Source organism: Pieris brassicae, chromosome Z (assembly GCF_905147105.1).
Source record: "Pieris brassicae chromosome Z, ilPieBrab1.1, whole genome shotgun sequence".
Lineage (NCBI taxonomy): Eukaryota > Metazoa > Arthropoda > Insecta > Lepidoptera > Pieridae > Pieris > Pieris brassicae.
This window is the reverse complement of record NC_059680.1, coordinates 4,522,259-4,548,901: the sequence shown is the minus strand read 5'-3', so window position 1 is coordinate 4,548,901 and position 26,643 is coordinate 4,522,259. Positions and strand designations below refer to the sequence as shown.

At 32.0% G+C, this 26,643-nt stretch overlaps 1 protein-coding gene across 1 annotated transcript in view; it reads right to left on the bottom strand.

Moving 5' to 3' along the window:
- Nucleotides 1–5,114: 5,114 nt before the first annotated feature.
- LOC123718654 overlaps nt 5,115–26,643 on the bottom strand; it is a 62,246-nt gene continuing 40,717 nt past the window's right edge. The window contains exons 5-17 of the mRNA XM_045675340.1: nt 25,625–25,806; nt 25,295–25,423; nt 23,630–23,750; nt 16,115–16,393; nt 15,406–15,598; nt 13,176–13,304; nt 12,356–12,590; nt 9,471–9,653; nt 8,758–8,954; nt 7,680–7,813; nt 7,504–7,590; nt 5,478–5,645; nt 5,115–5,304 (exon numbers count right to left, since the gene is read on the bottom strand). Coding sequence (XP_045531296.1) covers nt 5,490–5,645; nt 7,504–7,590; nt 7,680–7,813; nt 8,758–8,954; nt 9,471–9,653; nt 12,356–12,590; nt 13,176–13,304; nt 15,406–15,598; nt 16,115–16,393; nt 23,630–23,750; nt 25,295–25,423; nt 25,625–25,806 — 2,025 coding nt within the window. The 3' untranslated portion in view covers nt 5,115–5,304; nt 5,478–5,489. The remainder of the gene's footprint in view (nt 5,305–5,477; nt 5,646–7,503; nt 7,591–7,679; nt 7,814–8,757; nt 8,955–9,470; nt 9,654–12,355; nt 12,591–13,175; nt 13,305–15,405; nt 15,599–16,114; nt 16,394–23,629; nt 23,751–25,294; nt 25,424–25,624; nt 25,807–26,643) is intronic.

Genomic DNA, 26,643 nt, shown 5'->3' with positions numbered 1-26,643 from the left:
TAATCGCAGCCTATAGGTTTGTTATAGAGTAAGCCCACAACGAAACTCATAATAAATCATTAACCGAAAATTTACTCGCGTTAGGTCCATTTTCAAGTGTAACAAGAATTTTAGATTTGCCGCCAATTCACAAATGACAAATGAATGCAATACTAAATTAGGTTACCAAAGTGTTCTAAAATTGAAATTCAAAAAAAGTCTTCATTAACAATGTTTCTAAATGGCCAATTCTAAACATTTCAGTGTTACCTACGTATCCGTGTTCAAATCATAAATAAAAAAGTTGAAAAAAGAAATGTTTGTATGTAACAATATTTATGGCCAGACTTATGTGTAAAAACAATAAAATAAATGTTCCTCGTCGCAGTACTTCAATAGTTTTTTTTTTAATTAGGACAAGGTGCACCTCTTCCCGAATGTGCACCAATAAAAGAGCAGTGTACAATTGTGTATTTATTTAAAATCTATCTGCTTACAGAAAGTCAACGTAAAATATAAGTTTATTACTAAACGTCTGTTTAATGAGTCACACGTCACTTACAGATTAACTAAACCAATCATTCACTAATGGTCACATTATGTCCATTTCCTATTAAATAATAATCACTTATCACTATAAAGCAAGTCCACGATAAATATATAAAATAATATTCGATATAGTAACATTATCATACTAACACAATACATATTTATTTCTATTAAATAAAAGAATATATCGTTGAAACATTATAATTTTAAAAACCTTACCGCTCTCGAATGCGTTTAAACCGTCAAAACGAATAACTTTTTTTCCGAATTCAATGAGCGAATGAAGTTTAGGATAAAATATTGTTAAGGAGAATTTCCGATACAATAGGGACGATATAAGCGGTGTTTACTATTTTTGAATAATGATCACTTAAGATACTCTATAGTATAAATAAACATATAATTTTTATTCACTAAAAAGTGATTTGAACGATTAAAACGCATGTCTTCATAATAGTATCTCAAACTATGTACCTATTATTGGTCAAGATGTTAATGTAACGTCGATCTAAACTTTTTGAAAGTTAAACATTTTAATGGATCACGTCCATTATCTTTATTCTCTAAATTTTGTCATCTTTTTAATTCTGTCACAAACAGTGGAATATGTATATATTTATATAACTTTAAAAATGCGTAATAGACAATTAGACACTTATTTAAGTTACCTACTCTCACAACATCTTTACTACTCCATAATATAAAACTGTTATACTAGATCCCGCAGTAAGCCATGACGAATCCAGGCTTTTATTTCCTGTTATTTTGCCCCTTTAGGGTCAAAATTGTACACTTTAATGCCCTTATATAAGTCATTTAAGTCTATGTATAAGCTGTATTCCCACACCGACTCAATGCAATCAACTCCAAATACAGCCACAGTATATCACACAATAATTGGATAAAATATTTAAAAGTACACATCTTTTACATTTAGCCAATATACAGGAGTCATATATACTGGCGTTTCAAACAAAGTAACAAAAAAAAACGAACGTATTTGGATAACAATAACATAAAGACACTTTAACAATAGCTTATTTTTACATTTTTATTGTTTCTCTCCTTACATCATTGTATTTAATATCTACTGTAGCATTACATATTAAGCTTTGTTTATAAGGAGTATTCACCAAGAGAGGTAATCCAGCAGCAGCAACACACAACAGTACACAGTAACAAGAAAAGGTCATGGCGATGTGAACCGATATGCTCACAGGTTATTGTTATTTATACTTCGAATCTTCTAAGACTGCTAATAAAATAATAGTTAGGTCGCAGACATCATATAAGCCTATGTGTCCCAGGTGGAATGTGAGACCGATTCTGATCAAGGTGCAATCAAACAATGATTATATAAAACCACTATCAACAACGTTTAACTGTCTTTAACATAGTGTATACATGAACTATTTACAAAAGTATATTTATCAACTGTGAGCATTTCTACAGGCACGATGTTGTATGCACTTCATACATTGTAAACAACATTCAGAAGCGGCAATGGACGATTGAACCACGTCGTTGTTATGTTTATTTTTTGAGAACCTACTACATAGTTACACCGAAAATAATACGATTAACACAGAACATTCAATAAATGATTACTATATCACATTAAACTTAAAATGTGTAAAACTGAGTAAGATCTTTTAAACTTAGGAAAATCTAAAATTAAATTAGAAAATCTATTCCATCTCCTAATACGGCTCTAATAGTAGTGCGCGGCTGAATAAAGCCGTTGGTTGGCCCACTGCCAACTAAACTAAGTGATAACAAAACGCAGCCAACTAAAATAAGCTAAACTAGTTTAGGTTAGGTACAGTTTTCCACCAAAAACTAAGCTTGTGCTAGAACGTTGAGTTATCCAGACGTGATGGAAGAAGAGACGAGCTATAACGAGAGTTCAGAGGAGGCTTACAATCATCAAAGGAAAAGAAGATTGATTATTTTATAAAGAACGCAAACACATTCAATCCTGGAATACAAGTGGCATATTTATCACTTTGTTTAACGAACTAGACAACGAAAATTTTATCGTATATCTAGAAAACAGTTTGATGAGTTAATTACAATAATTGCCAAGGTCATCGCTAAGATTGACACTAATTATCGAAAAGCTGTATCGCCAGAAGAACGACACTAGCGAGAGGCGCCAGTTGAGTAAGGCTAAACACAACTAATTTAGTTCGACGTAGCTGGGTTATTTTACGCAGCTTAGCTGGCATAGTTTGCAGTAGACGCACATATTTAAAAAACTGGCTCAACTATGCGAGCTAAGCTAAACTAAATTAGTTTAGTTGGCGTTGGCTTAAGTGTTTTAGCTACGTTTGCGCAATGGGCTGTTTGACAGGAATTTAAAACCATTACAGATTATTCATTAGTGACTATGGAACCTATATAATGTTATATTTTTTTAATTCTCTTACGTATAGGCTTTATAAATTCAAACCAAACATTTATAATTTCAAAGCCAGCAAGATGGCGTCCCACACGTTCCCTACGACGTGCTATCCAATTGAACACCTAAACCAACGACAAGGTTTTATTGTAGGTTAGGTAAGACAGCAAAGACATGTTGTCGAGTCACCTAATCTGAAACTTTTTGGGGCACGTGATACACATTAATTGTTTAATTTACTCCATAACGTATTTTAAAGCCAGGATTTATACAGATTACTATAAATTACACTTTGTTTTTCTTACTGTCAAATAGTTAATTCATCATATGAAATTTCTAAGCATTTATTTAATGTTCTGTGATGATTGGTCATTCAAAATACATTTCTGGGTTTTGTATTTTTGTTCAATTAATTTCTAAATTTCTATCAATCTCTCAGTAAAACCTATAGTCTAATGTAATCTAAATTCACCGTAGCTTCAGGCTTCTTTAACAAGCTCAGTCTTTATTATATAGCGATGTTTTCTTGGCAAAGGCTTGTTAACAAAATAACTCTTAACTTCAACATTGGGAATATCCACTTATCTATGATTATATATTATTAAATATTTTGAAGTAATTAAGTAATTTTAACTATATATTTTACATCTGTTGTAAATACAATTGCCAAGCTAACGTGATGGGAAGAAGCCATGTCGAAATAACGATCAGATGGACGGACCACGCTCCTACCAGCTACGGTGAGTAAAGCAATGAAACGTAACTTACATCTAGACCTTTTTGATTTCTAGAAATCAAAAACAAATGTTTCACACAAGCATTTACGACGATTAATTTTTTATTAAAATGCCTATATTTACATAATGTTATTTACGGTACCTACAAATTTAATATATATACGAAATTTACTGACGCAAATAAATCGTAAACAATAAACCTTGATTTGGCTTTAGAATTGAGTTACTACCAAAGACTTTAATTTGTCTTTGACAATACTTAATAACGTGACATATCGAAAGACATTCATAACTGCGTAATTGCGTCTTAGCATCCAAAAATTCTTCAAGCGAACTAGCAACGTTTATCTTTAGACAAACAATAACTTTTAGAAATGTATGATAAAGATTTCAAGTTAAAAACAATAATTCTAGACTATATAGACATCTAAGACTTAAATGAATATGTTTAAAGGTGCTCGCCACCTGCGTTTAACACCATATGACTCTTACTAATATTTTAAAGCAATACGAATGTGTTAAGTATAATCACATCAATTACATTTAACAATTTGTTAACACAAAACAAATAACATTCCTAACTGAAAACCAAAGTATATGTTTCGTAGAACGTTCATAAAATACTGGTGAGACACTCGTATTAAAACATTTTCTTCGTCGACCGTATTCGTACGAAGTCTATTAACAGCTATATTTTAAATTATCCGTTCAAACGACGTTACCATGTGCGTTCTCATATAAACAAAAACATAAATAATTCAACATTTAACTAGTACTATCAACTTCATAGGCCGACATTAATGTACACCTATAATTATTAAAACTTCAATCATCTTTGGCACTAACTTAAGCAATATTTAAATTAAAATGTCAGTAGACATTTTTCATAACATTAACAATCATATAAATAGGCCTCATATAATTAAAACTGGTGGGAATAAATGTGTATTCAACACTTTACTAAATAACTGGAAAACGTTCAACATAAAGAAATACGAATATAAAATTAATACATGATTTATGGCAATGTCTTTGGTAACTAAAGTTGACAATATTTATATTATATCTTGTCCATTGTGTGTTAAAAGGACAAGTAAATACAATTCAAATTAATACAAAAACTAAAGCAATTTCATTGCCTTGGCGATATATATAGTAGTCATAACTATGTATTTTAACCATACTTTAATTAAATCGATAATAGAAATATAATTTTGTCCTGTAATTCGTTTGAAAAATATATCTCATTTAATATTTTGTAAAGCTAGTTAAGATCTGTGGATTTAAAAATAATATCCTAGACATAACAACGTTAACGCCAATACGATAACAATAGAACTGAGGACTGCCCCAATATGCTTATATAACTGGAGTCACTTTTATATGTTAATTTAACATGTGATAATTTAGTTAAAAAAATCTAATAATAGGTCTCTTAGGCTTCATTGATATACATATTTTAAACGCAATACAATTTTCATGATCTTTAAAAAGCCGTATCATACTATTACAAATTTCGAAAGACAACAAAACCCAATGATTATTCTTCGTTGATTTATAGATCAATGCATCTTCGATATCATGTACTTTTTGTAGCATATCCATGCTCCATCATGTCCAGGTGTGTATTCCAAATATCTAAAAACAATAGGATTTATTAGTTCTTATTTTTAATAAGTAAAAATACATCAAAATCTAATTTAAAACGCACAATTGGAACGCGTTTTTTTATATACTATGAGCATTTTGAATTTGGTAACATTCGGAAAATGCCACCGAATAAATAAGAAGGATATAAAACAATGTTTTACCTAATCCTTAGATCAGACGTTCATAGCGTAGTATATGGGATTCGGAGGAACAGTCATTGGCGAAGTGGTGTTTGCTTTTGCATTTGTCCCAGATGGGGCACCTTCTGGTGCACCCCTAGCCGCTCTAGATGGCGACCCCGGTGCCGGTTGGTACATTGGAGGCGCCACCTAAAATTATTTATTTAAATTTTAAATATCTTGCCTCTTATACAAAGGACAGTCTATTACTTTGCTAAGCTCAAAGTCAAAGACTCACGACTGGTAACAAGTATTGCAACAAGGAAGAGTTGTATTTCCTTATAAGCTAACTGACTTCTTCTGTTGATTTATGGCCGGTACAGCTTGTAAGTTTTAAGTTTTTAAAGAACACAGTAGCCAGCCTAAAAGAGCCTTTCGTTCAAGCTTATTGAAACATTTAGTACCACGTTCTACGTCTTTGACAAATGATTATTGATTCTTGGCTTTAACACATTGTCCATCAACTACTCAAGGCACTCTAGTGATATTCATCGTAACTGATATAGTTATGTAACACGTAAGGCTATTTTCCCTTAACAAGTTTTGCGCCATCTATGATCAGTCCTCTAAACTGCAAGGATCAATAATATATAAGACCTAAGAAAATGTTTGCAAAATGTTGATGCTGCATTCAGGCAATATAGATGACGGTAGGTGTTCAGGGAAGTCTATCAAGTGTCGAAAGGAAAATAATTCTATATTAAGCCCACGTGGACGAACTGAGATGACACAATGCGCCGTCGCGGCCACGTGCTAAGCAAACTTTTGAAGTTTATTTCGTGTTGCTTAAGAACTAACTGGAACCCAAAGTTTTACTTTTAACTTCAACATTTAAATCTACATGAAAGGAATCAAAGAAATTATTAGAGTTTCGTATTAATTTCGTAGGTCATTAGTTGTAAGTACAAATTATTGTGGCTGATTGTAGGTGTTCCGATTTGAAGCAAATTAAGTTGTTTGTAAATATGCATAATATAGAAGTAATTAAATAAAGCCTTTGTTCTCTGGCCGTTGGTTACAAACAAATAACAAATAATTCGTATCATAAAACAATTGATAACTATTTTAGCAACCAGTTTTATGGTCAGGTTGTCCTCTGACATAAGTTTTGTATTCGTTTATTTTCTTCATGTTTCGATGGCAAACGTTTAGGTTTTCATAGGTTTGACACCCAAAAGTTAAACAGAGAAGCACACATGTGTCACTGTCATAGTGTTGTTTTTAATTATTTCATGAATATGAATTTTATGGATAGCACGTCAGTTATCCCTTGAAAACTAATTATTTTGCTTTTCAGATAGTTTTATTAGGATCCCAATTCCGTATAGACCTTGATTTTATACGTAGAAGAAGAAAATATCATATTCTTTTATTTTTTTCTATATCGTAGAGCCCGATAATGTCACACTTGATAAATCTTATAGCTTCTTCTAGTTCTACTAGCCTAGTTTCATCGCTAAGCGTTCTACAGTTAACTGTCGCAAGGTACATATTATTCTATTTTTTTTAGTTAAATTACAACAGTAAACAGTAAGCGTATATAAATTAGTAAATAGTAAGAGCGTATATAAGCTAAGCTTTCGTAAAACTTCGTTCAGTTTATACATAATCCTATCATACATCGTGAAGCTAAGTAATAATTATTTACATAATGCATAAGCTTCTACCTGAAACTTAACTATTACATCAGAACACATTTAGTTAGGAATAACCCAAAAAAATACAATTTATGATTACATAATGACCAAAAAGACTAGAATTTTCTTTCTATGTCATATGTTTTATTATCAGTAAAATAAATAAAATTACATCCCCATAGATCGATTCATTTATGTTTATGTAGTGGACGAATCATACAGGTGCGGCTGCTCCACCATTAAATTAAAAGTCTCTAAAGACCATTGGATCTGAATCCCCACATACGCGTTCTCGAGGTACACACAGAATTCTGTTAGTGGGCCATAAATTTTTAATAAAATAAATATTATGTTAATGTTATTTAATTTACCTTTTCCGAATAGCATATCATCTGCTTGCCTCCACCAGGTTGGGGAGCGGGTACAGTTCTGTATCGTGCCGGCGCAGGGCATAAAGTCTGTTTTAAAAGGCATTGTTTAGATTTGATAGCTTTTAGAGTTCAATATTACGTTTGTACGACTCATGCCGGATCTAGTTAATGCTTACTTGTAACTGCAAGGGATGGGTATAGTGTGCCCGCTGGGGTTGAGCAGCGACGGGTTGCGACTGAGCGGGCACAGGTTGAGGCGTACTGGCTCCGCTACGGGTTTGTTGCTGATAGTAGGAATGCATGCGGCCATCTAAAACGGAAATGAGGTGTTTTCATTTCAGATTTTTTATGAAAAATGGGTGCGTGTACTACACACGTAAGAAGTGAAACTTCTTTATGACCTTATTTTTAGAAAAATTATCTATTAAATGCAACTTTACAGAAATTGCGTAAATAAAGTTAAATTAGATAAAGTTTAACAAACGGCTTTTATTATCATAGACATGAATACAAATAATACAATCATTTCATTTTATCTTATTACTACTAAGATTATTAGATTATTACAGAATTTCATTAATTGTAATATAATTTTATTATTACTATCATTGTTAAACGAAATGCTATACCTACTCCGCTGGAGAAAGTACTGTCAACCGTAGTAGGGACAAGAAAAAAATGACGCGTAACTGAAAAATGTGAATTTATTTCTAAGGCCGATAAAGAAGTTTCACTTCAAAAAATTTGATGGCAATGGCATAATCTATATTCGATTAGTTTTTTGTGTTTCTCTCTATTCTCTATTCTATAATTCAAACAATAAATCTTAGCAATCTTACAGTCGTAAAATTAAAGTTGATATTTAGCGAGACACTGAACTAGATAATATATTGGCCATAACCAGCGAGATGATTAGTTAATTTCTGATATAACACTGACACAATCGGGGTTATGGTCCATACATCTACCTTGACGTGTTCCGTAAGTCACTACACTCATAAAATTATCTTAAAAACGCGATGAAAAATACACAGTAAATTGTGTTTAGGTAATCAACCTCAATCCTAAATTTAAAAAAACTATTGAATAATTTCACCCTCTCAATGTTTTTGTCACATATATGCAGTCTTCTTTTTTCTCTCTCTATTATATTATTTATGAAACTATTATATTATTTATGAAACTATTATATTATTTATGAAACTATTATATTATTTATGGAACTATAAAAACAATAATTGCTAAGATACTCACAGTCATTAGCGGTCCATTGTTGGGCGTAGTCATGTTGATAATGATAATGGCTGCTATATGGCACGTAGAGAAGCTGATGATGACTTCTGATAGGCGGCGGTGACTCCGGCCTTCGACATCGAGAGGAAGACCGCACAGGCGAAGCTTGTTCCGAACTCGTTTGAGAGCTATAAAGTTCCTGACTACTATCCGAGCAACTGGGAATAGAATTCAATAGAATAATTTATAAAAGTGAGGTTAGAAAAATGTCTCGATATTGTGTATAGTTTACCAACTTTTATCTACTTCAGTGACATTTTATTTTTCAAGTTTCTAGCGGTTAAATTCTAGTGTTTTCAATTTTCTGTATATATAATATTTGTAGTAAAATATAGTCATTTAGAAGGTAATTCAATTTCGTTTTAACTTAAAAAAATAACTTCTCACTGTCTTGCTGACTTCGTTAACTAACTGGGTAGCTTAGAAATTGAAACCCAGACTTTGACAATTCAGTATATGATCCGACTATTTTAGCTTATGATATAATATATATATATATATATTACTAACTAACCTAAACTTTTACATTTAAAGTGTACACAGATAACACTTGCATAATACTTCAATGTGTAACCCATTGCTTAATATTGTAGTCAAAGTGCATTGTACCTATATTGTCTATGAAAATTTTAGTAGCCCCAAAAATTACGATTCCAAGGTTATCATGAACTTACCCAATATTAGCGTAAAGCGAGCAATTATTTCTGTACATATTCTCTTGCTGTTGACGATGCTGTTGGTAATGTGTGTACGAAGCCATGTTTTGAGCGTGTGCGTAGCATGCGTCTGTGTGTTGTTGTGGTACTGGAGTAGAGTTGCACTGACGGGCTGTGACGTAATCGGAAGACTTTGTAGACCTGAAATATTTATAAGTATTCGTATAGATTTCCACTCTCTCCCTCTCTAAGGGGACACTTTAAGGGGTACAGAAAACTCCGTCTTCCGGCTTCCGTCGCGTTACATAGATTTGACTCAGCGGCTGTTAACTAACTAAACAGAGCGCGTTTGCTCCAACCTTTCTTTTCCATTCTCTCCTCTACGCAGAGTTTACAGTATTTCAGCAATGCTGCAAGTACACTGTTTCTTAATACCTTCTAATTTTAAAGTTAATTTATGGATATTATTCAAAAGTATGACATTTATTGTGGTGGTACTAAGTACCACTCGTTAACTAACGCACTTGAGGATAAATAATGAAGGTTCGATTTACAGCTGTTATTCTACAGTAATCTACCTTATTTAAGCTGATTAACTTTAAACCTTATAGTCTTAAAATATATATTTTTTTATATGTAACAGAAGCCATCTCATGTTAAGTTATACCGCCCATGGACACTCATATTGCCAGAAGGCTCGGCTCGCAAATGCATTGCCGGCCTTTAACTAAAAGCAAATGCATTAACGTATTTAAATAAAAGTTTGGAGTCGACAAGATTTATCCACAATATTTTTTATAGATTTTAGAGAAACATTTAGAATAAATAATGGTTTTAAAAAGGATATGTAATGGTTGTCAAGTATTTATGCATGAGTTCAGAAATAGTGTGTAAATTAAGATAAATATATCAAGCTACTGAAATATACAAAACACCAAGCCCCATTGCAACGTTTCATTATTGCAATTCAGTAATAGAAATTAACTTAATATTAATTTTGTATACATTTTATTATTTTTATTTTTTCATAAATTTACGAATTCAAATATGTCCATAAAAACACGACATTCAGTGGTTAATCGGTACCATTGGCGTTTCAAAGTTCGCAAGTGTATAGTTTAAATACCAGTATGTCTATTTAATTTAAAGTCCACTCACTAATTTATTTTAGAACTGTTGTCTTACTTAATAAATGAAAGATTTATATTTCGAAGAATAATATGTAACCGAAAATATTAACGAAGCACAGAAAATTGTTATTGAATATAGGATCCAATCAGAATTCTCGTTATTATACTAGCACGTTGTACTACGCGAACGCAAAGACCAGCCAATTAACTTGGCATTAACACGCTCAATACACGGGAGAATTAATTATAAATTGCGGCTGGCAACAGTGTCAGAAGAATAAGTGGAACTTAAAAACTGAATCCAAAAAAATGTCAAACAAAACACGTTCAGTTTTTAAAATCTTGTAATAAATAAATAAATTATAATTGGGCTGGGAGGAGCCCATACATTATTTATCCGTCAGCAAAAGAGGTGGTCGCCCCAAATTCCATTATTTTAGAACATTCAAATTGGATTTATTAGAGAATAACATTAGACGCAAAAGAGCTTTAAGTCGCAGAACTAAGCTACGACTAAAACCAATTAAACTTTTACTCAACTCGAAGAACTTTCGATAAATATAAGCCTTTAACGACTTTAACATAAATAAAGCCCTTTCAGTGATCCTCTAAACTTATTTTTTATATAATTTGGTGACAATGACCAGACATGAACCGTCTAGACACTAGAACTAAAATAATCAAAGTCGAAAGACTTTGGATGTTTGTTTAATACGAATTGATAGTTTTTAAAGTCTAATTTTGTGGTGTTGAGCCATAACGTATTCGACAATGATGGTTTCAAATTTGTAATGTAGCACGGCTTACTTTTATCACTGTCACTGTTTTCTTACTCATAAGAAGTTTTCGGATATGTATGGAGATGCGCGCATGTTACGACGTGACAACTGGATGACATTTATTTACGCCGACCGGCGCCAGTTCTCATAGCACAAGTAACAAAATGCTCACTCTCAGCGTCGTTCGTTCGCATTATCCTTTCGGTTCTCGACTTTGGTGCACGCAAAATGGCGTCATTATCAACACAATACTTGAGTATCTGAGAAGACGATATTGATAATGACATCATTATTGACGAAGAATTATCGTATCCACCAAAGGGGGTGAGTACTTTTCGCTTTTTTCTTCTGAATCTGAAAGCTTCATGAGAGCACTTGACTTTAAAACACGACGTGACAATGACAAAAACTTTGTAGTTCCGGTGACAAAAGTGCGCGCTTTGCCTTACTAGCTGCCACCGCGAACTTGGTTTCGTCTTCATATGATTTTTTTGCTTATCCTTTTTTCAAACTGTTCTATCCCTAAAAACCTTCCTCAAAATTTAAGGAATAAATTAACGAAAATTACTTGAATTTGTGCTACTCAACGCATGGTGCATTTTAGGATTCATTTTTATTTATATAGATCTCCTGTCTTTAAACTACAAAATATTAATATGGAACAAATATTCTTCTTTCGATTATACTGAACATATAGTATAATCAAATGAAAGTATACCTTCATTATTGCTTTTGCGAAAATTGTTCATTAGACTTGTAGTCTTAGGCTAGTCACCAACACTATATATATATATTAATAACAATTTGATTATACTATATGTATATTTATTACGTTATTGTTTCTGTCATTTTAATAGCTAATGTAGGTACGTTTATTAAGATTTGTCTTTCCCGATTCTATTGGCAGCCTTTCAACCCCAGCCATTAAAAACCCTACATCTGTTTAACACTCGGGCTTGAGTCACATGTAAAACACCTTGGGAAAGGCACTTACCAATTAGTATGAACACTTGCCCTGCTCTGCGGTCGGGAGTTGAGATTTGCTTCAGAGTAATATGGCCAAGCATAATTCGCACTTGTAGTCCGTTGACAGGCGTGAGTCGGCATTTGCATTGGAGTCGAGCTTGGTGTGGGCTGCAATTCATTCTGCATCTGCTGCAAAATATCGTCTGAGGCGCCCAACTGCTGCTTTACTGCTATACCTCTGACCGCTGGCCGACGATGGAAGCCTAGGAAGTAATTTTTTATTATCAACTTGCTTGGGATAGTTTTTGTTACCTACCTCACTCTTATCACTCTATCATCTTTGAAACCATATTAAAACACGTTCTCTAGTTTAAGTTCTAAGCTTTTAAATGGTGACATTCAGAATAATATCTAAAGATGGCAACACTTTATCATGGGAACACTATTCTTAAATATGGGTAAAATATTATACCATCATTATAAAGTTTGGCTATCTTGTACAGTATATATATATATATATACTTAGTCTAGGCATAAATACTGAAACAAAGTAAAAAAAAAATGTTGTAATGCAAATAAATTTAATTACTTTTACGGTGTATTAGTTTAATGCATAAGTATAAAACAAATTAAAATAAAAAAAGCTTATTGGTAGTAGTCTCCATTTGCTGCAATACAGTCTTTTAAACGATGAGGCCAGACACTCTTTCCATGTGAAAATTCTTCTGTAGGCTACTTGAGATACTTAAAGATTCGCTGCTGCTTCGCTGCCACGGCTGCTTCAATATTCTTCTGTGTTGTTTTTCGATATTGCATCTTGTAGTTAATGCGTCAACGGAATAACTTACCATAATCATCATGCTCATCATCACTGCTGACCGGCTGCGAATCTTGACCGTAACGTTGGCGTATTCTCTCTGTCCTAGGAGCTGACGCCCTGGCGAACGCTGCCAAGCTATCATCATTCTCTGTGGCACCTATGAAAAGGTATAATTAAATTTAAATAAAATAGACATCCTCATTGCTCACGCATTGAAATTAATAGATGTTTTAAATTCACAACGTTAACAGTTTCTACAACACGTTTCTTAAAATACTGATAAATTGATTCGTTTAGCGAAGTAAGAAGGCGCAGCGCTAATCCATTACGAAAACGCAAGCTTATAAAAATGAATGCAAAAACTTATATAATAAAAAGATAATACTATCAAGACATCTTAACTATAAAGTTCACTTCTACGGTGGTATTTCCTTGAAATTTGTGCTGACTTTTATCTCTTCGAGCACATTTGAAGTTTTTATTTAAAATATGAGCTTCATTTTATAGAAAGATCAAACGTTTTATAACACTTAATGTTGAGCGTTTAATATTATACTATTTTGTTGTTTTTCTGCTATTGTAAAAAGGATTTTATTGAGATCGACCTAATTATTGCACTTCACTGAAGTATTTTCTAATAATCTTTTTATTGGTACTTCAAAAGTTCGCTACAGATTTGGTTCAATTTATTATATTTGCATCATACGGCCAAAATAAAAACCTGTCGAGAGAAGCACCAATTGACATGAAGATTTCAAGATACACCTACAGGATATAACATCCGAAGCTAGTTCAATTTGAATCAAAAATTTCGTCATACTTAACTATTCCTTTATAATAAATAAGGATATATAATTTCTTTACATTTTTTATATTTTTTTCACAGATAATCGTGTTCGTACGTATTTTTAGAAGTTAATAAGAAAAAAATATAAAATTTGCAGCGTTCTGGCAAAAAATATTATAATGTATCAAGTCTTACAATATGTAAATTATACAATATAGTATTATTACGCTAATTTCATTTAAACAATATTTATTAATACAAAATATATACGTATATACTTCTAAAAATAATGTAACAAAATGTATAATCTATGTTACAGATTTATTTTTTATATATAACATAAAATATTATTAAAATAAATAGAATTATAATATGTTACATTATAAAACTGTGGTGTAAAGCTGTGGTTTATAAAAATGTAACCATAGCAGTCTTGTTTAGGAACGCAACAAAATACAAATGCATATAAAATAGATTTTTAAATTTAAAGTTATATTACATTTAATTTAAAAATATATTTTGCATATATATGTATAATAAAAAAAACTATATTATATATTAATAAAAAATATGTATGTCTATATCACATCATATCTTTATACTTTTGGTTTGTAATTTCTATTTTTATTTAGTATTTATTGTTGAAATCTAATCTATAATTACGATGCAATAAATTTGATTGTTAAGTAACTTATAATCCTATAAATGTGAGATAAAAATGACTAAAAAATCCTTTCAATTCACGCAATGTTTTCATAAATTAATAAAATAAACAGCTGAAGTTTATAATTGCTTCTCGGTCGGTACGTGGAGAAAGTTAATACCAGTATTTACCACGGAACGCGAGTTATTTCCGCTTTGTCTGTGCTGCGGTAATAATATAGAGCTTCCGCGTGATATTCAAAAGTAATTTACAATATTAATATTTAACTAGCACAAACCTGTTTGAATATTTTATTGGTAGTTAAAGTTCTTCATATAAGCAACGAATTGTGAATTGAATAATATTTTGCTTAAATATATTTTATATTATTATTTTAATGCGGTAAGCATTGGTTCTGTCGAATAATATAACCTCCATCAATTAATAAAAAAATCTAACGCGGAGATATGAAATATAATAAATGTTTAAATGACTTTATTTTCTCATCACAAAATTGTATTTTATAATAATATTTACATGAGAAACTTAACAGCATGTAAGAGCGAGATACACGTCCCAATTTTAGTCTAGTAGATTCACTTTGACGTGTATCTTTAATGCCCTTATGAATTTATTAAACGCTCTAATATTTAGATGGTAATTGATTAAATAAATTAACCTACTCTTATACTCACCAAATAAATATAAATTAAAATCATAGGGGTGTAATCATCTAACTTTACAATAGTTTTAATGCGTTTTTTGTTTTTTTTTGCAAATCAACTATTTATCAATATATTTCTATTTATAAAGAGGCAGTACATTTACCAGGTGTGCCCGCGATGACATCTGGGGCTGGAGCATCATTGATCTCACGCAGGTCCACCTCAGTGTTTGCGGAAGCGGTAGTGCGATCTCCTGGTGCCACGTAGTAGAATCCTTCGTGGTGAGCTGCATTTCCCACACAGGCCGTAAGCGGGGCAAGCGTTGACAGGAATTGCCTACGTGGTTCCGGTCGAGGCTAATAGGAGAAAACAGATCTTTCTTACTAACCCAAACTTATTTGAAAAGAATTGCGTTAAAAATGAAAGACCTGAGGCATCATCAATTTGGTGGACTTTCATAGTACTAACGTCAAATAATATTTGGTATACATTTTGATAAGAAAAGCGTACTCTGATGATTAACAAAGATTTTGGCAGATGTCAAATGACAGCGAGCAGCAATTTAAGTGGCGGGAAATGGCAAAGGGTTCACCGCGGACATGTTTTGCAACCTATTTAACTAGCAGTTCCTAACAAAATATTAAGCCATAATTAAAAATAACGGCTCCTGCCCTTGAAATAGACATCTCAATAGAGAGAGTCAAATAATAAGTTGAAATCTTATAGTCGTATTATTTTGAAGTTTATTCGTTGCCAACGTTAAATGCGTAAATAATTTATTCAGTTTGTTAGTGAATACCACTTACTAGACAGCCACAAAAAGACATATAATTTTTATAGACATAATTTAGATCATATTTACATAGACATACCTTGTGTGGTTCTTGGTGAACGTCCCCCAAGTCGGGAGGTCGCTGCCGCGTGGGCGGAGCCGACAATGTCGACGAGGACGAACTCGATGAACCGCTACCAAATGCCTTCTCATTGCTCTTATCGACACCGTTGAACGATTTGTCGCTGGATTTGTCACTGCTGCTTGAGAATTTGTCGACACTAGCTCCAGCTGGTGATGATCGTTGTTCCTCCGCTTCGTCTTCGACATCGCAAGTTAGCAACCGTATCCTTTCAGAGAGTGACGTGCCTTCTTGCTGCTAACAAATAATAGAACTTGATCGTACGAAATTCTCTATAATTTTTTTTAATTTATTAACAAAACCTACATACACTATCCTTGCAGTACTATAACATTACGAAAATGTCAAATCATCATATAGGTATATAATAAAATACATACGATACACAATATTGCTAATGCGAACTCACTCGATCATATAAAGATGTCGATAGTGACAATTAGATCAATTAATACTTCTCTTGGAAATCTTAAACTCATATCCATATAGATTTGCATGATTATTTTCCTCTTTTAGTTCAAATTAAATGATATTCATTATGCATACAACTGATCTATTTGGCCTTTTAGTTCAGTAACTAGTTATTTAAAACCTTTGAGTTCCAATTTTCCGCAAGATATCGTACATTTAAAAGAAATGTACTTAAATTAAAAAATAGATCGCGTAACAGATTTCCGATTGTTTAAATAACTAGAGCAAATCTTTTTTAGAGCAGGTCGAGTTGGATTTACTCCCACGTGCTTTCCAATACACAGCTCAAAGATAACATTTCAATACAATTTTACAGCAGAAAAATCTATGTTAGTTTTAAAAAGTATTATTGAGTACACATAACCATTGCGAATGTTATGGACAGTAAAATTCCGCAAAAAAAACATAACTTATAGAACTATAAGTTATCAAAAATATGGACCTTTCTTCAATCAAAAGAAAATTAAGAATTGCTTAATTATTTCTTCAAGTGCACAGGCGCTAATTAAAAATTTAAGTTGGCCTTGTAGATAGTACCGGTGATCCCAGAGCTGGTGGATTCCTCGCTTAAGGAATAAGTATGGAAATACCGCGAACACACAGCCACATGGACCAAACTTTTTCAATTTGATTTAATATTCCTTTTAGTTATATTTATTAAGAAGGTTGAAAGTACTGTATATTTCATTGTTATGAACTAATAAACACATTAATTTCTTCTAAATATTATTATATCTATATATTTAATAAATATTATACTTTCATTTTGATTTATATTGACGTAATGTTTACACTTGAAATTTTCACTCATGTTGAAATATTCCTTCTTCGTCTTAGCTATACGTAAATATTTAAGCAAATAAAATTTTAAAATTAATAATGTATTTAATATTAAATTTCGGAAAAAAGCGAAAGAAAAGCGAAAGTGGAAACGAAGGGCATATATTTAAAATACGAAGGCAAAAATATTTTTTTGGAATAATATACAATATTAAATGTACGAATATTTCCGTTCAGCCCTAAGAATATAAATATTAGATTTTTAGATTAAATTTCACCAACATTAAAGAAACAACACCTACCCTATAATCTTTATTATACTATCTGAATGAATAAAAAAATGGTAGGATTCAATTCACGCGTATTAATTAATACGCTTATGAGTATACAGACTCCGTCACACAATTACAATTAACTCATATCGACCTTAAAATGTAAATTTCATTACGTACCAGATTTTATTGCAAAAAATTATTTCTATTGATAACTTAGACGAGTAGGTCATCCGTTCTTCGAGTATCACACACACACATGTCGATTTACGAGGCCAAGCAATGATAGTTCTCTCAGATTTTTTTACTTCGTTGTACGAGACTGTAAATTGGCCACAAAATTTGTGCACATCTGGGATTCGTACGTACGACCTTTATTGTCAATATATAAAATATGGAACGTCAAATCAAAAATAATAGAGTATAATATAAAAATAGAGAATATTATATAATTGCTATTTAGGTATGTTTGAGTTATATTTGCTTCAATGTAGGTTCAATTTAGACATTTTAAATAATGGTTCGGTTCATTATATCTGTTTCCGAATTATAATAATTTACGATTATTTAAAATATTTCAAGATCTCACGTAAAAATGGAGGGAATTATTATTGGTGGTCGCGTCGGAAAAGAATGAATATTTAGAATTATGTAAATAATTATAAGTTTTTAATAATAATACATAGCATCAATCCGTTGAAAAAGTGTTTTTCTTAATGTGTAACAGCTATTTTAATAAAAGACAATAATATAATATATTTGATTTTAGAAGCATTATTGCTGACTTAGAATCGTTTGTCAAAGCTGAGGGAAGTACACTCGTCGGCAAAGTGGCACATTTATATATGCTTTCATCGACGAAGCTCGAGGAAATAACTAACTTTATTAGGTAAAGTTGTTAAAACTTTTTGCATGAGATTCACTCATTAAATAACGTTAGTTAGGAATAAAGTATCTAGTACTTGAAACTTCATTAGTTATAAAAATTATATCAACTAAAAATAGAATGGTACCACCTTTGGCCTCGAAGAAATTTCTGTAGTTTTTACTTAATATTTCTTCTGTGCATATCAGCCGTTGATTCCTAGGTCTCAGTGTAAGATTCAGTGTTAACGAACTTTATATCAGAATCACCGTCCGACCTATGTGCTGTTTTCATCATAATATTTCTCCCCATGAGTAAATATTAATTGCAAACAGAATAATCCAAAGCTGTGGTTCAAACTCACAGCTATTTGGTTAACATACCACCCTGCTCCAATGACGCAATAATACAAAACTACAAACGAAATGTTATTCCAGTAAAAGAAATGATGTGATGTAGTCTCTCTCATGGTAGACGGACCGTATCGTAAAGACATAGACGTCTACACTGCGAGAATGCTTGATATCCGCCGCAATGCCTACCTTTTATAAATAAGTGCATTCTTTAAGAAACCTCTAGGTGCGTCGGATAGGTTCGGAAATACATAGGTATTTCTAGGTACGGGTGGTTCGCAACAAAGTATGTCTTAAAATAAATCCACTTTCTGATAAAACAATATGTATTACAATTTGAATTTTAAATGTCGTATAGTTGTGACATAATTTATGTGCGCATTTTAGTTGAGTTCATAAATGACAGTACCGACTGTTTTATATGTAGCGACTTTTCTAGCTATAAACCAAGTTATGCATATTGTTATACCTGGTTGGTAAGATATTTTTACTATATACATTAATTTTAATTTTTTACTGCCTTGAGAAGACCTTTTATGTAATTTTTAAGATGCTTTTGATATTTATACATGAAGAGAATTTTACGACGGTTAATTTTGTTAGAACAAGATTTTGACGTATTGTTGATTACCGCCTGCTAACTATGGATAAAACATAGCTTCACCATTGTGACCCAGAAACAAAAAAAACAGTCCATGAAGAGACTGTCATCTTAAACTCAGAATCAATTAAAGGACGGAAGGAGGATGTCTTTGTAAGACAGCCAAGAGGTGGTAATGTAAATGTAATAATAAACCTTCATCATCGAAACACTATTCACTACTCCAGAGTTGCCTTGATGCCATTTAAGAAGTTGACTTCAAATTGATGAAGTATTTTCCACACTCACCGGACCTAGCTCCTAGTGTTTTCTACCTATTGTATATTACACCCACGTTATAAGGGACATATAGGGCCCTAAATTTGAAGATGATTTTAAGGGATCAGCAAGATTTTTTTTACAATAGTAATTTTAGCTTTAGAAAAAGGACAAAGTGTATATTATTGAACACTAATTATATATAACACCACAATATTATTGAACACCAATATTAATGGAATAAAATGATAGGCTATTTTAAAGGGACAGACCACAAACCCGTGTAAAATATATATCAAAAGCCCGGAGGTGCAAGGCAGTATAAGCGGATTCTCTCTGTAGCCGTTGCACGAACATTTAATTGTATTTATTCGGAAAAGTACACAGTAATCCTGTTCCAATAAAATGTTCAATAAGTAAAGTAATGTCGTATAAAGTAAAGTGTATTTATATTTTGTCGTTCTTTGAGGATTATTTTTCATGGAAATATTAATTCTTCGTAGTGCGTAGTTATACGAATTCATCCTGGAAATTAACTTTATCATTTCAAAACGACGTTCGGATTAATTAATAAAGAGCAATATTAAATGTTGTACAAAGCGTCCGGTTTTCGATTTATTAAAAAAATCATCATTTTATTTCTGGGAAATATCTGAAATATTATAATTAAAAGAGCAATATGTTATTGTGACCAATGAAAAGGTATATTTTAATGAAACTTCGCTATGAAATTTTAATATTGGTTCACTTGTAAACACTCTAGATAGCTTACTGGTGACGGTCATTTTATGTAATAAGTTTCAAAAAAGAACTAGTCATTTTTTCGCTTATGAAGCCATTATAATAAAAAATATTGTCATATGTGTTCAATAAAAAGTGATAATGGTAAATATGTAGAAATCCATAGGAGCTGTAAATATGGATGATCTTCCATCAATTTAAAGCCAGCTTCTTGAATGGTAGTCATCACAAATCTGGACTTTAGAGTTAGCCAGGCTGTTTCTTGAGTATTTCCTCGTGTAACTTTGTTATTTGTATTGCGTACAAAGTCCCCGTAATAGTGGATCCATGATTAAGGTATTTGATCATTTCCAGCTCATGGCTATCTCATTATATAATGGACACTTCCCACAGAAATCTTCATTTCCTCCACTGTAAAACAACCTTTTTAAAATCATTTTTTCAGTCACTACCGCCCCACTACGTAGGACATCCGTGCTGGGATAATGGAATTTCTTATCAACGCGCAACCGTAGAATATGAAGGAGCATGAACCCCTAATTTTACTCTCAAGTGTTGAGCCACCAGCTCCATAATACAATTTTCAAGCAGAATTTTTCGTTTCCGCGCGAACTTAAATTTTATCTATTTTTAATAACACATTTCACGAAAAAGCGACGGAATGGCTTCCTCGCTTTGACAAAAGGAAACCAGGACGACAAATAAAAAGATGGAAAGATGATGTGCGAAGAGCAACTGGTCCTTAGTGGCTACGTAAAGCTAGAAACAGAGAAGAGTGGAAGCTCTTAGAGGAGGCCTATGTCCAAGGACAAGCTGTATAACATAAATTAACCGGCTTGCCGATTAATTATTAGTGTATATTTTTGATTTTTAGTGTTTATTTATTAGTATTACACAATTGTATGTACTAGTGTAAGTAATTACAGCAATAATAGCTGTTATTATTATTATTAAGAACACGTTTCAACACGCAACACATTGATTGCTTTATTATTATTAGTATATCTTATCTGGGCTATGCCTAGTAGTTATTTGTTTCTAAGGAGAATTTATCGCATTATCACTATTTATTGAACACCCCTCGTTCTTTTAGCAATTATTTATTCTCGAAAATATTTTTATGCTTTCAAAATAAGTAGTTATCTAACGTCAAATCTAATGAATAAAAGCTTTCTGTGCATGATAACTATCAGGAATAAACGACTATTTTATAATTCAAAATAAATATCAAATTAGATTTAAATAAAAAAAACAATAACCAAAACAAAGGAAAATAAATGATTATGTTAATTATTTTACATAATAACGTATGTAATTATTAAAATCGTACTGAACTTAGGAACTGTTTTTGTTGAGTTCACTCAAATTTTAACAAAACATGACTTTAAGAAATTAAGTTTTTAATGAGAACTTCATGCCATAAAAAATAATTTTTTTTTCAAGAACAGCGGTTCATTTAAAATAAAATTTGATAGAAAAGACTTCCAATATTTCAAGTGCGTTGCCGGACTTATCAGAGATACTAAGAGTAGATGATCTTGTCTTAGAAGAAAAGAATCTAAATATCAAAATATAGAACAAAAACGTATAGTTTTTTGTTGTAATGAAATTTAGATTGACATTTTTTTAATTTAATAGGAGGCAAACGGACAGGCTCAGCTGTTGTTAAGTGATACCGCCGCCCGATTGGCAGAAGGTTCGCAAGTGCATTGGCGGCCTTTTATGAATTTGTACGTTTCGGCATACTTCAGTGATATGGATGGTATTTTATATTATACAACGCTTTAAACGCAGGGTTTTCGTAATTTCATTGTATATGTCTACTCTATATGGACTTCTGTTCTACTATAGATTTAAGTATTAGACAAAGAAGTATTGCATCATGTTTTTTACCTACAATGTTAACAGTAGTAGTGTCCTCCTAGTGTTATTATTCGAAATAAAAGTATTATTAAAAATGCCATCGAATGCCACTCATCCACGTTATTGGTGGTTTCAGATTAATAAAATATGATTTTGCTTACTAACAGCGGATTTATGTCAGTCAATTGTCAGACACACGAAACGTGATAGTTTGAAATTATGTGAACTAAAAGGTATTGTATTCCGCATATAATTTAAATATATAAAACTCTATAATAATGTGCTTATGTGATGGAGAACTTTGAATTTATATTGTTTAAGAGTACGTTAAGGTACTGTGGATTTATTACACACTGAGTATGGAGCCGATATTCCACGAACCAACACTCTCTTGTGTGTTTTCATAAAGTAAAACATCGTTCATTTTATGAATACAAGCAATGAAGACAATTTTCCAGCACCTGTGATTTAAAAAGATCGCACAAAAAATACAGTATTGCCTAGCAAATATTGGTTTAAAAATTCGCCATTCAACTTGTGTATATAGAAATACAGTCCAAAAATTTTATTCCATTCCACTGCGAATATTCAAAGCGAACCGTGTTTTTTATAATTTAATTTTCATGAATATCTCGCTACACGTATTTTATTTAGACTATTTTGAATTTTTAAAGATAAATCGAAGCTAAAAGCTGTTACAAAACAATTCTGTTAATAATTTAAATGCGTTGTGTGTTACAATAAGGACCGCGAATATCATTTCAGAAATAACAAGCTAATAAATTATTACGCTTGACTTCATTATATTCAAATATCATTTCACTGACTCGTTAATAATTACGACACGTATGTCGCTTAAAATTGCAAACTGGAGTTAAAAACTGAGAGCCACATGCTAGTGTTATATGTTATCCTTAGTGTCGTTAAACAGTTATCAGGAAGATATAAATTCTTAGTATTGTCTTTTGTTGACATAGCTTTTACACATTAAGAAAATACTTTTTAAACGGATTGAAGCTATGTATTATTATTATAAAATTATAATTATTTTCATAATTTTAAATTTATAAGTTTATAATAAAATTCTTCTCAAATTTTGTTCTAATTATTTATAACTTTAACAAAACTTATTTCAGCATCATCAAGAGATGTTCAAGCAGTTTCAACGCAATATCTGAGTAATTAACCGAATAAATTCATATTTATTTCTAAATCGTGGAATACTAATTAACCAAATTTTTATGGTGCTGGCATACAGCATAAATTTACCTTTGGCTGTTGCTTTTTCCTCGTCTCAGTTCGAAGAAGTGAACACCTGATTGCATTTCTTTCTGCCACACGTCGTACAGCGGCATCTTCCGCCTTCGGTCTTACGCCAGCGTCCCAAGCACTGTTAAGAAATACATATACTCATACAAAGAAAAATAATTAAGACAATGTTCATAATTTAAGTTTAAGTATCTAATGCAGGAAGGGCAGTTCATATTCGTTAAAAAGCATCGCAATTGCAGCGAAGTTTTGTGTGAAATATGAAATAGCTAAATACATAAAAATATGTCATAAAAATAAATTGAATAGGCGGTCTAACCGGTATGAAATATACTTTACAACCTTTCCGCATGCCTACCAAACAGGCATAAATGTACGTAATTGCTAAATAGTTAAAATTAATAATTAAATCTTCAATTTTAATCATATCATATCACTTTAATGAAAACACGTAATATTTTATATTAGTGAGGCATAAAGCTTCGATAACAAGTTTACAATTATTTTCCATCCAACATTACCAATGAGACTTGATAACTTCATATTAAAAAAGCTGTTTTTCAGACGAAAATAGTTCTATCGTCACTTTGATAACATTTAACAAAAATATATGACGGGTATAAAGAAATCCCTAGCGAATATTTCTTAACATATTATATAATCTTCTTCAGTCGTACTCTTCATTTTTGAAGGTCGTATTAGTGGCGCCACACAAATTCCTCCACTCTCCCCGGTCTTCGGGAAGCCTCTACACCTGGGTGATGGTAAGAGCCGTAATGGCTTTTACTTAATCGGTCCAGCGAGTAGGGACTGGTGCCCTCTACTCTGCCGGTCACGATGAGTTTTTCTAAGTTTCTGGATCTCTGCGTGTTACATGTTCAAAATAACTTAGAATACTTTGGTAACAAAGTGTCGAAAGAAGACAAGATTTTTTATTTGAAACCGTTAGTATAGACACGTTTGTTTCCTTAGCTGTCCAGGGAATCGTTTGCCTCTGCCTCCAACACCACATTTCCAGAGCATCGAATTTTCTCCTTTCAGTAGCCGTATCGTCCATGACTCAGCACTATAAAGGAAAATCGGAAATGCCAGAGTCTCAACCAATATCTTCTTTTTTGTCCTCCCGTAAACACAACCGTTTTATATATATTAATACCGGTCTAAAACTATAAATAATAGCAATTCAAATTTATAACATTTTCACACAACCTGATTCGCTTCCCTCACTGGCACTTAATTATTGTTTAATTTTGTACTCAAATTGTTAGCTGTTATAATAAAACAAATAATCGAGAGCGCATTTAAAGGTATTGAATATAAACCGAAACAAATTAACGTTGCTATCATAAATATCTGCTTCATTAAGCCTATTTACACGATTTAAAATAACAAATGTTTAAATTTACAGTATTCAATAGTTTACATTACAAAGGGAAGGTATGTATTTTGATTATTACAAATAATAAACCCTTAACTATTGAACGAGTTTAAAAAATGTTACATTATCCCTGACGCTATATTTGTTTCAATGATATAAAAAAATGTTTAGGATAAGTTAATAGCTAGCATTGATGAATTTATTAAAACGGCTCTAAAAATCAAGTCATTCGTTCTTGGAAATCCAAAAGAGAATAATTGAACTTATCTAATGATAAACCAACTTACCGTAACGTTTCTGATGTGATTAGCTGTGGTTCTATAGCGGGTGGTGGAGGTCGATTACTGGTAAACAGTTGTTGTACCGCAGAATTGGTCTTCGACGCATTCGCTGTTAGTATTAGCGGAGTATCCAACCTGAAAACATCTTCTATTTCAGTACAACGTAAATATAACGAAACGTTTTGTTAATGCAAATTTGGCTTCAAAATAATGTTTTAATGTTCCGAACAGAGTAGATTTAATAAATTTTGTTTAAAACATGTTAATACAATTCTTAGAAATACAATATACTACATAATACATTTAAAAAATGCTTCATATATCTTTAAGACTCACCTATGCGTAGACGGTATTTCCCTTTGTGTAGACTCATCCAAGTTCTGTGTTTGCTGACCCGTAGTTGCGTTTTTATTTTTCTCCTCATCCTCCGCTTCTTTTGCCCTTTCAACGAATCGTACCGATCTGGGTGTCACTGAACCATCTTCGTCGCTGGCTGTTGTTGACCGCTGATCGTCGTTCTATTAAAAGAAATCTCTTTAAGTATTTGATGATTTATAGACCCTATAAATCATTCACTATTGTCTGTCAATGAAAAGCCTTTATTATATATTTTGTACCAAGCTTTGATTAATTTGCCTGATTATCTGTATTTTTTTTAACTTGCCCTTATTGCTGACAACTACTTAATTTATTAAGATGCCTTTGGAAAGCTAGAGTGTCTTTAAGGTTTCATGATTTTTAGTTCTAAATACCCACAACATTACTTAGAATAATACATCAAAAGCTACGTTTTTTTATACATAATAGGGGGGCAAATAAGCCTACTGACGCCCAGTCAGTCATCGCAGCCCATGGACACCCGTTTTTAGTGTGTGCGATGCCAGCCTTTGAGGGAGGAGTACACTCTAACTAACTAGTTGGAGGTTTCACTCAGGGAAGCCCCCACCAGGAGTCGATTCCACAGTTCGCAAAAGAAAGTGCTTTGTGAAAGACTTTCAGTCATCAAGGTGATGTTTATGAAATTTTGAATTGATACGGCACAAGCAGCTTTGTTATGAGCAGCCTAAGCTACTTTCAAACTTATTTCTACACCACTTTTTGAAAGAAGTAAAGAAATTTGATTTAAAATGTATTTATCCTCTTATTTATTGAATTCCAAGAATATTGTGAATTTACTGTTCTCTATTAAGTTAAATAAAGCTCTAGAAAATGTAAAACAAAATGGACCACGATCGCAGCTTTGAAGCATTAACTTATTCTAGGAGTCGTAAACAGTTCTCTTGAAACGATGTTAACGCTATTATTACGTTAAGACACTAGGATCACTACTTTGATCTTTGATTTTATTTATTCGC